The 15,413-nt window shown below is 38.1% G+C and overlaps 2 protein-coding genes across 2 annotated transcripts in view; both read left to right on the top strand.

Moving 5' to 3' along the window:
• The first annotated feature begins 356 nt into the window (after nt 1-356).
• LOC130439494 (disks large homolog 5) lies at nt 357-842 on the top strand. Its single transcript, XM_056772125.1, has 3 exons — nt 357-398; nt 470-579; nt 658-842. The coding sequence occupies exons 1-3, from the start codon at nt 367-369 to the stop codon at nt 759-761; spliced, it is 246 nt and encodes an 81-aa protein (XP_056628103.1). The 5' UTR covers nt 357-366; the 3' UTR covers nt 762-842.
• A 2,798-nt stretch (nt 843-3,640) lies between these two features.
• Nucleotides 3,641-15,413, top strand: part of LOC130438692 (calcium-activated potassium channel subunit alpha-1-like) — a 45,420-nt gene continuing 33,647 nt past the window's right edge. The window contains exon 1 of the mRNA XM_056770773.1: nt 3,641-4,251. Coding sequence (XP_056626751.1) covers nt 3,916-4,251 — 336 coding nt within the window. The 5' untranslated portion in view covers nt 3,641-3,915. The remainder of the gene's footprint in view (nt 4,252-15,413) is intronic.

The following is a 15,413-nucleotide window of genomic DNA, read 5'->3' as shown; positions in this document are numbered from 1 at the left end:
GACGGAAATGACGCAGTGTAGAATAATTCTTAATCTAAGCCTCTCAAGATGTTTGGATTCTTATTATGAGTGATGACCAAAACATTTTAGTTTTTTTCATTTGGGGACACAATGAGATGACATCAGTCTGTATTATTCTCTTCAGAACTGTCACTGTTGTGGACATCGCACCTCACGCCATCGAGCGACTGCACGTCGTCAGCATTTACCCCATCGTCCTTTTTATACGATACAAGAACGCCCAAACAGAATCAAGTGAGTTCGTGTTTGTGCTTCACGTAGTTCTGTTGAAGATGAGGAAGAGGCTGGCAGTGTCACATGTTTCAGTGATGATGTCATTACACCGTGAGGTCTGGGGTGCAGGGCATGAGGAGGAATTCAAACGAGTCATCACTGCAGTATGTTTATACCTGACAATGATCAATAGGTTTAGTGACGCACCTGATTTGAGTTTGTTTTCTGTGCTCAGGGAGCAGAAAGATCCGGTGTACCTGCGGGAGAAAGTGACACAGAAACATTCCAGAGAGCATTTTGAGTCTGCACAGAGGATTGAACAAGACTACAGCAAATACTTCACAGGTCTGACACACACAGCACACAACACGCACTCATGCAGAGCTACACTACAGGATTCATTGCTGTTGGTTTGTGTTGCAGGTGTGGTTCAGGGCGGGAGTTTGTCCTCAATGTGCGCTCACATCAGGACTGTTGTGGACCAGGAACAGAACAAAGTTCTTTGGGTTCCTGATGGGACCACGTGAATAAACCGCAGAATAAAACCTAGACTACGACTCCAGAAGTGTGTAACAGAAACACGTCATCCATCATGAAATCTGGAGCGGTTAAACTGTATACACTGCTGTAAATCTGACTGATGTTGGGCTGGTGATGTGCTGACTCATCATATATTCGCCCAAATGAGATCCTCAGAAGTAAAGGTGTAAACAGTCATTCGTGCTTAAAGGGACAGTTCACCAATCACCCATTGTGTTCCAAACTGTACCAAAAGATCTCATCCCCACTTACTGCCATAGTAGGGAAAATAATACAATGGGAGTCGTGGGGGATGAGATGAGTTTTGTTACGGACATTCTTACAAATATCTTCCTAGTGTGTTCAGCAGAACAAAGAAATGCATACAGGTTTGGAACAACCTGAGGGTGAGTTAAAGAAAGACAGAATTTATTTCTGATGGAACTGTCCCTTAATTTTGATTTGAAGAATTATTTTGAGATACATTTTACTACATTAAACATTTTGAATTAAAGGGATTACATTAATTAAAGATGGTTATAGTGACAAAATTAAATAAAAGTTGTGTTTTGAATCAATAATATACATTACCAAGATATATGGAGAATAAGCTAAATCACCCAGCCCCTAAATAAACGAAACACTCCTCACACCACACACACACTCTCAGGCTCTCATTCACAGGATTGATGGACCATTGAATGAGACTGCATTGCGATTGAAGCAATATCTTCTGTTCACTGTGTTTACTCCGTTTTTAAGACTTTTCTTTAGTTTCTCATGTTTACAGAGCTGAACTTTAATCAACCAGTTTACTTGACTGTTTCTGATCAGATCGCCGGAGAATGATGCACGCTGCGTACAGACTCTACCGTTAGAAATACTGACACTTATCTTTGTTTTGTGATCGCTCGAAAATGAAAGTTCTGTCATTTTTTACTCTGATGTTGTTTTGTGGTTTATTTGTGCAGAACACAAAAGAAGATATTTTGAGGAGAGTTTATAACAAAAACAACACTGAACCCCATTGACTTACATTGTATGAACATTAAAACATGAGACATTTCTCAAACTATCTTCTTTTGTACGGACAGATTTACTACCACCTGAGAGTTGAAAAAACGATGAAGGATTTCCACGTTTAGGTCAACTGTACCTTTAAGCTTTAATGTAGCAGATTCTTGATTTCATTGTCTATAAATGTACTTTGTTATTTAAATGAAAAAATGTAATAATCTGCTGCAATGATCATTTTACTATCAACTTTGTTTCATTTTAAACTCTTCATTTAAATGTCTTTTGCAGTTTAGCTTAAGGCGTTACTGCATCACCATGGTCTCTGTTTTTCAAAACAAATGTGCCAAATGTTTCTCTCAGCCCTGCCTGTATTTTGCACTTCAGATAGACAGAATGACTCCGATTAATCTCAGTAATCTGTTTAATCTCTCCAGTCAAACTCACGCGAGTGTTCGGTACATACATACATTTACTTTACTGCATTTGGCAGATGCTTTTATTCAAAGCTATGCGTTCAAGATGAACTTTTTATTAGTATGTGTGTTTCCCTGGGATCAAACACACAACTGAGTGTTAGCCTTTATCTAAAAATCTAACATTTAGAGCCTTATAACTGCCACAATGATGTGAAGTTGAAGACTCATTGGAGCTGAAAGTTTGATTTATTTATGAATTTTGTTTATAGTTTTACAACAGCCTGGTACTATCACATTTAAAAACATTTTAATAAAATATGATTTTGTATTTGTTACACTAATAAAGTCTAAATAAAACTATTTCAGTGCTGAAAATGTTTTGAATGTCTCTATTATGATTACTTTATTTATTAAGATGAATAATTTAAGTGTGATTTTATGCTGTTTGAAACGAAAACTATTTTTATTGTAATGTGGAAATATTTTGTGAACGGCCCTGGTGTGTTCAATCATCATAAACAAACAATCTCAACAAACCTTCATTGTCTTTTTAAATGATTAACACAAAGCACAGGACTGACAAACAGAACAGGATTAACAGGGTGGAGTCACAAGTAAACACATTATTAACATATTTTAGACATTAATTGTGCATTTATTTATTGGATGTTTCTGTCGGGTTTCTCCCGCAGTTCTTCAGTTTGGTCAGCAGATGGCGTGAGATCCTTCATCAGTGTGATGGATTATATAAAACTCAAATATAAAGTGACATAATTCTTGAGTGACGTTGTTATTCAGCAGCAGATGGAAGTCTGTTTGTTATCAAGGAGAAGAGAAAAGAGAAATTCGTGTTGATCCCCAGTGATACTAAAATAAATGATGTTTTTGAGAGGTTTGTGGTTTCTAATAGTGTGAAACTGAGACACGCTCAGCGTTTTGGTTCATTTTTACATCACTTTGTGAATCCTTTGTTTATGTTAACACAATCATTTGTATGGAATCACGTTTGTTTCCTTGTGTAAACGATTCATTTTTAATGCTTAAATCAACAGGTTTCCGAGTTCTGCTTCACATTCTTTGACTGAGTCAATGGAGAGACAGAAACTGTTCATTTTAAACTGAAGTAAAATTCCAAGATACTTTAGTGGTTCTATGATGAAACTATTATAATATACCAAAGTATACTGCAGTAAATACTATAGAAGGCCACACGAGCTGGATGCTAAATCGTTCAAACGGATAGAGACGCACTCCGCCCTCCCGTACCTGTGAATATGCGTGAACGCGTGAAACGCGCACCGGATGAGCTGCAAACCGGAGATGAACGCAACACGTTGCTGAATGAGAGAGAGAGAGAGAGAGAGACAGAGAGAGAGACAGAGAGAGAGAGAGAGAGAGAGAAGAGAGAGAGAGAGAGAGACAGAGAGAGAGAGACAGAGAGAGAGAGAGAAACGCAGGCAACAGTCTGTCCAGAGCGACGAAGGTAAACGCGGACGCTTTGGCCATCGATTCACGACCGATAGATGAACACGATCACGTGGACGTTTATTACAAAGTACAGCTTCATTTAAAGACGCGATGACCCGATTCCACTAGTTCAGTGCGTGTCGAGGACGCATCCACCGGTTGCGCGCAGAGACGCAGCGGCCGAGAGCGCGGCAGACAGCGGGAGGAGAGTGCGCACGCACGGGCACGCACGAGCGCGGTTACCCCCCTTTAAACATGGCTGATGGTCGGGCGCAGGGCGCTGCCGCGATCTCCAGAAACGCGCCCGATGCTGCCCACTGAAGAGGATCAAGCGCGTGATGGTGATGAGAAGCGCCTCTCCACGATAATGACCAACTTCATCCACGATTCAAAAGCGGGTCCGTCCTCGGTGCGGAAGATGGACGTGATCATCCCGTACACGTCCGACGTGCCCTGCGACACGAACGGGCAGCGCATGTGGTGGGCATTCCTCGCCTCCTCCATGGTGACTTTCTTCGGGGGTCTTTTCATCATTCTGCTGTGGAGAACTCTCAAGTACCTGTGGAGGGTGTGCTGTCACTGCAGGGGTAAACGGAAGGTAAACCGCAGTATACCGTCCTTTTCACGATATTCATGTTCTGGAGAAAACTGTAAAGGGTTCATGTCCGCGACTTTCTTATCTAAGGACGCGTTTTGGTTGTTTTGTGAGATACAACATTACATGAAAACAGTGTTTAATGTGTGTGATGGAGCGGCTAGTGAAGGAAACCAGTCAACAAGTGTCTGACGTTAAAATACCGTGGTAAACCGAAGCATAAATTATAGTCACTTGTACATTTGTATTCATGTAAAATATGGTGTTTTGTAGCATGAACTTTGTTGTTCTTGTTATTTATTATGGTAAATACTAAAGTTGACCAAGACTTGTTTAATAAAAACTGTTTAAAATCACCTCAGGAGAGAGCGCTCATCTAAACCACTGGTTCACAAACTCAAGATGGATCCACAGATCAAAAACTGACATTTTATGTATTCGAACATCAGAAGGTAGTGATGTTCAAGCATTGTACACAACATCATTTGCTTTAGGTTTTATTTAAAGTCCAAAAGTTTTTATTTGGGGGGCGGCAAAGCCAGGCACTCTTCACAAAGGGGGCTTCACAACGAATCTCTGTGAATACTTTAAAGCCCAAATGTTAGAAAGTTGTTTTTGTATATAAGTGAGTTTGTTTTGGTAAGTATGTGAAACAGTGATAATATATAGTGTATAGATTGTGTAGGTGTGACTTTAGAGTGCCGGTATATGATAAGGGTTTAAAGTGAACTCTTGACACTCGTGAAGATGAACTTTGGATAAAATATTGCAGATATCGCTCTTGTTGAGTAAAAGTTGAGCATAGCATCTGTCTGTGTCCACAGAGAGACGTCTGTACAATAAGAAACAGAAGGGTTGTGGATTACTTTGTTTATCTGTAATGCAACATGATGAACTTTAATCTCCAAAGAAGCACGCAGGAACTCAAGAAGCGGCGTTGATAAGAGTTTGTGTGAATGTGTCTCGGTCTACTTTCTAACCGCAGACGATCCTTTTGGCCGGTGTTGTTGTCTTTGTGTGGTGTAATGGAACGAAATTGTGTTTGAAAGTTGTACACGAACATGGTGAGATGGGTCTCGTGCACTAAACATTCAAGAGTTTTTGAGTGCTGTGGACGTTTGCTCGCAGGACAAAGTCCAAGTCTCTGATATTCATCTTTTATCTAATCATAAATTTGACGGGAATGCAAATGAAGTGCAGAAATGACACATGGCGGATCATTCATGACTGTATTCGCACAAAAAATGTTTGGAACTCATTTCGTGTGATAACCTGTGAGATGTTTTTGGTTTATTGAAACTGCAAGGTGGGGCTGAAGACACTTATTTTGATCAGAGGATGAGATGTGACACAACCTGTCTGATCTGTTCTGCCACCTGACAGATGAACTCCTTCATTAATCGATTGTTTTATACATGCAACAAAACTTGTTTCTTTCCTCGCCTGAATTCTTTAAAATAAATTGACGGACAAGACGCTTTGAAATGACGTATACATTAGGGGTCAAATGACGATTGATTTGATGTTAAATCTAAGAATGTCAAACGATTAATCGCATCCAGAATAAAAGTTTGTGTTAACATAATATATGTCTGTGTATTGTGCATATTAATGTTGAATTAATAAACAAATACATATACATGCATATATTTAGAAAATACAATTTTTCCTTTTTTATAAACGTTTATTTATAATGAATTGATTGGTAAATATGAATAAACACCTCAAAATATTCCTAAGTTATGTTTTTGTGTTAATAATACAAATTAATATGCACACTACACAGACATATATTATGTAAACCAAACGTTTATTTTGGATGCGATTAATCGTTTGACACCCCTCAGTGTTGATCTATGTGAGCTGGTGTCTTATTGATTATTGAAACAACTTGTGGTCATTTTTAGCTTAATTTCTCAAAGTGTTATGGATGTCTGCTTCAATGTTTGCTATAGGCACAGATGGAGGTGTTCACTTGCGTTCCTCCTCGTGTTTGACACGGAGCCAGTGGTCAAGAATAGGTTTGGATTTTTCACTGCCATTGTGTCACACAGATCACAGCTGTTGCTTTCATCCCGGTCCTGTCAAACAGAGCTGTGAGAGATTACAGGACGTATTCACACACATCAGATTTGACCTGTTGATCTCTGAGAGCAACACGGAATCGCACATGTTCCTGTGTCATTGTGAAGGATTCATCGGTGTGTTTAGATTTATCTTTAGATAGGATTTTTAAAGGCAGTCATCCGTCACACATTGTCATCAATACAATGCGCAGTTCACGTTCATCAGTATTTAATGTGATCTGTGACACACATGTGGATTTTATGGATGAAGGAATGACGGTGAACACTAAACTGAACATTTGTATTTACATTCAACTGATCTGGTAATGACGTAACGTTGATCAAGTATTCTGTGTTTCTTCTCTCACGTTGTGTTGTTTTGTACATGCGTGTTTCTCATTCTAAGTGCCATGCCACTTTCCGGTGGCGTGTGTGAATCAGCTGCTTGTTGCTAAGCAACAGGCGGCATATTCATTATTGAGCGGGGAAATATCCCGTTATGTAATTGTGCTTTTCTGTAGACCGCACACGCGCACACACACCTGTTAGAGTCTATGATCTGCAGCGTTCGTCCATCCTGTGCTCGCTCTTTTCACCGCAAAACTGTATTTTACATCCACAGATGTCACACGGACACACACTAACATTTACACTCACACACTCGCTAACAAAATTAAAAATAAAGATTTTGTCCACCGACGTCAGACTTACATCAATAACAAGTGAAGCAGAGGGTATGGTGGAATTGTAATGATTTATTATTTCAGTAACATTAAGATCATTGTTAAATCTGACATCTTGTCAAGGTGTGAACATGTCTGTTGACGATCAGAAGATGCTGGATGAATGTGAAACCAGTATGGTGTTATACACTTTTAAGTTTTGAAATACATTGTAATATCATTGAAATAGATTTGACAAACTTGACGTTATCGTATTGCGTTATTTGGCAAGTTATCACGACCAGTGTTGGGTGTAACTAGTCACATAGTAATTAGTTACTGTAATTGAATTAAGTAAATTAAGGGATTACTCTTATTTTGTCTGTAATTTAATTAGTTACTTTTGATGTAATTAAACGAAATACTGTGTAAATAATGGAAATCACATCACAATTATAAGTCTGACTTTAAAATCTTCGCTTCAATTTGTCCTTGTCACATTTGTGTACTTTGGTCAGTTAATAAGAATCATTTCTGTAGGTATTTATTATTTATTTTATTAAATGCAAATAAACTCTCCATATACTTTCACTGTAAAAGAAATTTCAGGCCTGGACCTGAAAACTGGACATGAATTGTGAATTTGAAATATTTTATTAGCTAATTTTTACCAAATGCAGACCTTCCGCAAGAAAAAGCCGTTTACTTTAGGGTTTAAGATTAACTTTATTGTTCATTCTGTTTGTCACAGAGCAGAAAAATGTCTTTGACAACCTTGGTGGCATGGTTCAATACATTGACATAAACATTAAACATTAAAGGTAAGTAACAACGTTCAGATGTCACGAGCAGGCAATTTGATTTAATCATTTGTGAATATAATGTCATACATGTTATCAAAATATGTATTTATATTCAATTTGTCAAAAAACATGTTAAAATTATTTTTGAGAGGTTGTTGTGTGGGAATAACGAACCTTCAAATGTTGCGACTGGCCTATCAGAATCAAGCATTCCAACAAACCGTCTAATGAAATCCTTTAATGCTTGGCCAGCCGTGGATTATCCCGTTTATACCATGGTCATTTGCTAAATTAACGCTTTTATTGATGTTTACAGTGTCATTATAGATCAAACAGGTGAAAATGATGGTTATTTGTTAGTTCATTTTAATTGTAATTAAACTGACTGTAGTGACCCGTGTGTTATGTAAGGGATAATGTACTGGCAGCCGGTTGTTATCGCAGAAATAATCCCTGACAGAGTGATCAGGACGTGAATCAGAGGGTCTTGTATCACACTGAAGGGCCTTTTCTGTCGATAACAGCCGGCAGCTTGTACATTATCACGCTTATTACAGGGCTACTTGCCACATGAGAAAATAACTGACACCAAAATATTTTATTACCTCGTTTTAAAGTACGAAATGACGTTCAAACACCACAAAAAAGCAAATTGGTTTAATCATTTGTGAATGTAATGTCATTTATATTATTAAAAGACATATTTAAAATATTTTTTTTGTGTAATATTACACTGTCCCTCTCAAAATGATTTGCAGCATCCGGGTTACAGGGTGTTATTAGTTTTGAGCAGTTATTATTTGAAAATAACAACCCTTGGAATGTCGCGACTGGCCAATCAGAATCAAGCAATCAAATGAGCCATGTAATAAAGGCATTTAATGCACACCTTCCAGCCAATCAGAATCCAGTATTCAAACAGACCATGATATAAAGTTCCATATGTGAGTGCTCCTCTTTAGAATAATGTTGGGAGTATGAAGCACTTACCAAGATGAGACTCGATTTGGTGGATGGCTGTAAACTTTTGTTTATTGACAAGTATAAACATCTCTGTATAGGCCTACATTCAATATAATTCTTGTCAGATAGAACTAGATCTGTGAGCATATGAAGAGTAAATGTGTTACACAATACTACACAATGTCTTACAATCAATATCATGACACAGTCACGTGTGACTTTAAAATTCTGAATGAATATACATGAGTCTCTTAACAGTTCATTGTTCTGATCGGTTAGTAATATTGAGTTCAACTGTAAACACCAGTGTTTGAATCATGCAAACATTTGTATAATAATATAACAAATATAGTTCCTCGTACAGATAAACACACAAAAAACAAGGAAAAATTCAAAGTCCGTTTACGGATGTCGTGCCACTCGGCGGCCATGTTTGCAACGCCTCTGGGCAGCCAATTACATCACAGTAAATCCACAGTCCTATCTACTTTCTAAAATCGCACAATTCACAATTAAACAGCATATTTCCGATCAATAATTAAACATTACATGACCTGTATTATAACTTTGGTTTGCAAAGCTTAAAATCACATTTTGCACACAGTCTGGCAAGCGCATCACGAGAGCCCCGCCCCAGAGAATCCTCAGTCTTTGCTGATTGACGATTGGCTTGTTTTACTGGAAGGCGGGACTTTCAGCGGCCATATTGAGCGCTGCATTGCTCGTCATTTATTGTAACGCCAGTGGCGGATCTTGTTAATATTAATATCTTTGGAAATATCCAGATGAACAAAATGAGCCGGTGTGAAAACACTCGACACAGCCGTTAGTCTATAGTGTCGATTACGATGATGGTTGTGTTGTTCTGGTTGTGTATCGTGCTGAAATGTGTTGTGTGTCTGATCTACAACAGCAGTGAAGAGACGGCATTAAATCAGACACATCACTCCTCATAAACAAATACAGTAAACAGTCAGCCAGAGGATTGAGAAACGCCAGACAGAACACAAAATCTTCCGCTTTTTTATATGATGGAGTGAAGCGGAAAGGTATAATCAGTGAAATGATGAAACATGAATAAAACAATGTACGGGAGGAGGAGAAATGTGTAACTCAGCAGCACGAGGAACAAAGTGCCCAAAATCATTCTGCGTTTGTGAGGCGTCAGTGATCTGGTGCGAGAGAGACCCCTCCATGTGCCAACAAAACACAGAGCGGTTATCAGATAGGGAATCAAACACACTATCGATAAGGGGAAAGATTTGAAATGCAGATGCGGTGGTTCTGTGTCTGCGAAGATGACAGGCACGAACCAGATGATGAGAGAAATCAAACAGGAGGATTTCATCGAGTGATGAGTTTTGTACCAGTGAGGATGACAAACCAGAAGATATCGTTCGAAAGCGATACACGCCATGAAATACACGCTCACAATCAAAAAATAATAATAGGCAAGGCCCAACAATGGTGTCCTTATACTGCTTGTTGCGTAGATCATCTGACACATAGTCTGTGCTAGATCTGAAAGAATCAAATGAATCACAAAAATGGAAGCGGCGTGTCGAGACCTGACCAGCAAACACAACGCATACAGAGTTAAGAGCATGATGGGTACCTCGATGAAAGAAAGGATCCGTACATACACTAATTCAGTTTGACCTCCGAATCAGAACCATTGATGCTGTTGTTGTGTTGTGTCATGATGTCTCTTGACAGCTTTGCTCTGTAGAGAAACACAAATGCACATTCACGTGGGTGTGAGTTTCCGAATGCAGATTTATTTTTACAGCCTTGTTTGGTCATATTTACCAAGGGTATGAATCATTTCCATCAGAACCAGAAACCTGTATGTGTGCAGAAGGACACGCGGTAATCTTCTATATATATATATTTTTTGCTCTTAATCTGTCAAATATACCCAAGATTATGCCAAAAAGACACAAGATTCACACAAACACAGTTGGTTATGACTGTGAATGTAAAACAGTCGGATGTGATCAGTATGCAGGTTATTACTTTTTTAAAGCAACAGTAACTATGAACATACTGTGATTTGATTCATGGTAAAAAATTCACTCGTTTCTCTTCACTTTTAATATGATTTTTTTTTTAAATCTAAATATTTAGCTTGGATTGGAAATTGATTAATTTAAGACTTCTCCATTTGTTTAAAACTTGTTCATCCAAAAAGTAAAGGATACTTTTAAAAAGGAAAATAACGAAGGAAATCATTAAGATGACATCACCGTTATACAGAGACTGAAACAATGAACAACAAAAAGTATAGAAATTCCAAATTGTTAAAATATAAAGTGAATATTTTGGAACAGCAGACATTTTTTAAAAGGGGTCATATGACACGGCTTAAGGAATATGGTCTGTTTTAGTTGTAATGTAATGTGTAAACATGATTGAAGGTTTATAAACACTGTATTTTCCACACATCGTGCATGTTTTATCTCCTCTTTGCTCCGCCTCCCTGAAACTAGCAGATTTTGAACAAAGCTCACGGCTCTGAAAAGTGAGGTGTCCTCTGATTGGCCAGTTAACCAGTGCGTAGTAATTGGTGGAATATTGCAAGCGTGTGAGGGAAATATAACGCCTCTGACCATATTTGGAACATCAGGTTCCTCTTCAACACTACTGACAGGTACACCACCTTACTTGATCTCAGACCACCAACTGATGTAGATTTGTGGGGGGGGTGGTTACACAGGTGTTTCTATTCTTCTCTTCTCTTTATAAAAAATAAATAAAAAACTCTAACTTAGCTCTGTATACTGTGTTAGGTTATATGAGACCAGTCTTTTTTTTCATTGCACTTTTGTTGTTCTTATGCTGTCCCAATTGCTTCCATTGTTTACCCCACCTGTAAGTCGCTTTGGATGAAAGCATCTGCTAAATGACTAAATCTAAATGATGTAAATGTATTTCAGGCAGGTCTGGGTGAGCATTCGCTTTTACATTGAATGACTCTTTTGTTCCCACACTTTCATTTAAGCAATTTAACATGTCTAAAACATACATGTGCAACTTATAACACACCAAAGACACAGAAAAACACATCTTCAAGCCATATGACCCCTTTAAAACGAACATTTAACTGGAATCAGAACATGGCCTACAGAATCAGATTGTGAGGGGATCAAAGATTCTCAATGGGTAGACAGACAGACAGACAGACAGACGGATGTGAGGATGTGATGATGATGATGTTACCTGGAGTCAGATGATGGGTGCAGATGTTGTTGTTGTTATTTATGGGTTACAGGATTTCATTCATCTGAATCAGAGACAAAATAAACAGTTTTAGACTAATTTATGACTAACAATGACAAGACACCCTGTGCAATCCTCAATGGGGCTGTACAATTAATTGGCAAAAACATGTGAAACAATTACATAATCGTCAAAAGTCTCAATGACAGCTGTCCATATGCGCTCATGTCGGCAGTGTGTTTAGGCACCGATACAGAGGCGAATCAGAGAATGAACACATTGACGTGTCCTTTAACTACTCCATTTTAATTGACCAAATAAGTTACATAATTATTTGTTATTTACATAGTATATTTTAGTTTAGGATGTTTATAGACAGACTATGACATGCATCATTTACATTTACGCATTTTGGCAGACGATTTTATCCAAAGCGACTTACATTGCTTTATCCTATACATTTATGCATAGGTATATGCAATCCCCTGGTATCGAACCCAAAACCTTGCATTGTTAACGCAATGCTCTTACCACTGAGCTACAGGAGAGCGATCACAGAAAGTTATAAAACATTTCAAATCTTCAAAGTAAAATCAATTCATCATTGACTGTAATAATCGCAGTTACAATATCAAGGCGAATAATCAACACTTATGATGTTTGTCATAATCGTCACAATGTCATGAATGTCATGATGTTACCTTGAATCAGATCGTGCACGATGGTGTTTACAGCCGTCACATGTAAATAAATAAAGAGTTCAGACGGAGAGACGTTCTGTCAGACGAGGAGCTGAAATAAAACACACAAACATGCATTTGACAATTACATTTGGGAAATTACAAGTACACAGAAGAGATGAATCACATTTACAATTTATAAAGTTTAGATGATGTTACCTGGAGTCAGATGATGATGCAGATGTTGTTCAGCAGTAGATGATGTTGTTTATGGGCTGTTCGTGTTTCTTTTATAGTCTGAATGTGCTCAACAAACGTCACATTAAGTGGAGATAGAGTGATTCTGATATAAAACCTCAAAACTGCATTAAACATCATTATCATCATTAAGAATTAACAATCATAAAACAAAAATGAGGAGTAAAAGGTTTTTAATGTGTTTCTGTGTTTTTATAAACCATCTCCTCTATTAACATTTCCAGCGTTTCTTCATTTGGCACATAATCTTGTTATTACTTTCATGATCACTTTCATCCATTAGTTTATAGTCTTTAACCGCAGGATCCATGTTAGAAATCTTCCAGTAAAACGAGTGGATCAATAATCGCTAAAAACTGATGAGCGAACAGAATTGATGGTTCAGGTGATGTCAGGTTTAAAGAGTTTGAAGACTGTCAATGTTACATTTAATAACAGGACACTTGTGATGGCGGCCCACCGGCTCCATAACTTTGAATCTCATTGTTTGTCATGTGTCTTGAGACTGTGTTGTGATGAAACATGTATGAAGACAAGTCACTAGACATGAATCAGAGGGATTGATGTGGAGCCGGTGGTGGTACTTTTGAGCGTTACATTCCATCCCCATTCATTGTAATGACAGTGACACATCTTGTTCAATATTTATTATCTTTGATGGAGAAGAAGAAGAAGTGTTTACTGCTCCATACTCCCTGAGCACGAGGTGTCTGCTGAAGAGGACTTAACTGACAAAAATGAATTGGAATACCCTGCAATGTCATCAAATAAAGACAACGGCACGGTTGCACAGATGATAATATAAATAAATATTGTAACTTTACTTTTAAATTCAAAAGAAATATACATAAACATAGCAGGCATTATGTATCTAATCAATCTAATCTAAACTTTTGTTTATACATGTATGTATTATTTGACTGCTGCAGCTTTGATTATTTGATTATTACTGTTATGCAATTTAAAATTACATTTTAATTTGGAAAACTATGTGAAGATGTGTTCCACTCGGTTCACAACGAACTCGAATTATGCGTTTTGCCTGAGTAAATTACATTCAAGTCAATGCATCATTTGTCAGATCGCATCACTCACGCGACAATAACGAACCTTTTCCTGCAAGTAATGCTGGGTTCACAACAAACACGAACAATCGTTTGTATGTAATTTACTGCCCAAAACACTTAATTCGAGTTTGCTTGAGACTGTGCTTCATTTACATGTAATGCTCTTCATGCACATACCGAGCTCATTGTTATAGCGTAAGAAAAGACTGTCTGTTTACAGTCCGTTTGAAAAGCAAACATACTCATACTTGATTTGTTAAATGTGTGGATACATGTAATTATAACTGCATTGTGTGTGCAAACAAAGCTTTGCCTTTAGATTTTATGGATGCAGAATATTTAATGTCATTCCACAGCTCTAGACTTCATCCATCCGTCTTTTCTGAAGTCTGCACTGTTTTAGACAAGAAATTAATGTGATTTACTTGACCAATGACATTAGCTAAGGGGCAGGGCTTGTGATTATGAAGGCTCTTAAAGAGGAGTCGATTCCTTTAATGGACTCTCGATTCTCAACGCCTTGGAATCAATTGTTTTGGGAATCAATTCCCAGCCCTAGACGTATCGATGTTCCCTGATTCCATATACCCTTCCATGTTCGCTCACTTAAGATGGTGGAAGACACTGTGAAGTCCGCTTCGCAGTAGACTCACTGCCAAATGGTACGCACCTTCACTAAAATGTTTTTAAATAAGTTCATGTCCTCATACAGCGCAGACGCAGACAAATCTACGAGAATCACAGTCCGAGAATGCAGTCCATTGACTCAGACACGCAGAACAGCCTAATGGCATGTTTAAAATACAGGATTATCTGTTTTATGGACTCAAAGCAGCCAGAAAACAAGATTCACTCTCGAAATAGAATGATTAACGTCACACAGAAACAAGCACAATGACAAACGCACTTCACACAAACAAGCGGCTCTGTTAAATGCACCTTCCAAACTGTATTGCATGCGTGCTACACTCGCAAATCAACGTAATCTATTGCAATTATATGGCGAGATTTTGCACCACCTCCGGCCGTACGTGTATCCCTTCTATAGTAGCAACAACCGAGTTAAGCGGGCTGTGCATCAGTACTAATGGTCCGTGGGGAAACGCAGTGCTCCGTGTGTACTGTAGTTAAGTGGATAAAATGAAGCTTTGAGGGAAAAAAGGTTGAGGGCGAGCGATGCGTTCGGCAGACGTTCAGAACAAATGAGACATGATTTGATGTGTTACTGTAAAGTTTGTTTATTGACAGGTACAAAGAGCATATACAGTACATACACTCACCTAAAGGATTATTAGCAACACCATACTAATACTGTGTTTGACCCCCTTTCACCTTCAGAACTGCCTTAATTCTAGGTGGCATTGATTCAACAAGGTGCTGAAAGCATTCTTTAGAAATGTTGGCCCATATTGATAGGATAGCATCTTGCAGTTGATGGAGATTTGTG

The sequence above is a fragment of the Triplophysa dalaica genome, chromosome 17 (assembly GCF_015846415.1).
Source record: "Triplophysa dalaica isolate WHDGS20190420 chromosome 17, ASM1584641v1, whole genome shotgun sequence".
NCBI classification, from domain to species: Eukaryota; Metazoa; Chordata; class Actinopteri; order Cypriniformes; family Nemacheilidae; genus Triplophysa; species Triplophysa dalaica.
The sequence above is the reverse complement of the archived record's forward strand: the minus strand, read 5'-3'. Positions and strand labels throughout refer to the sequence as shown.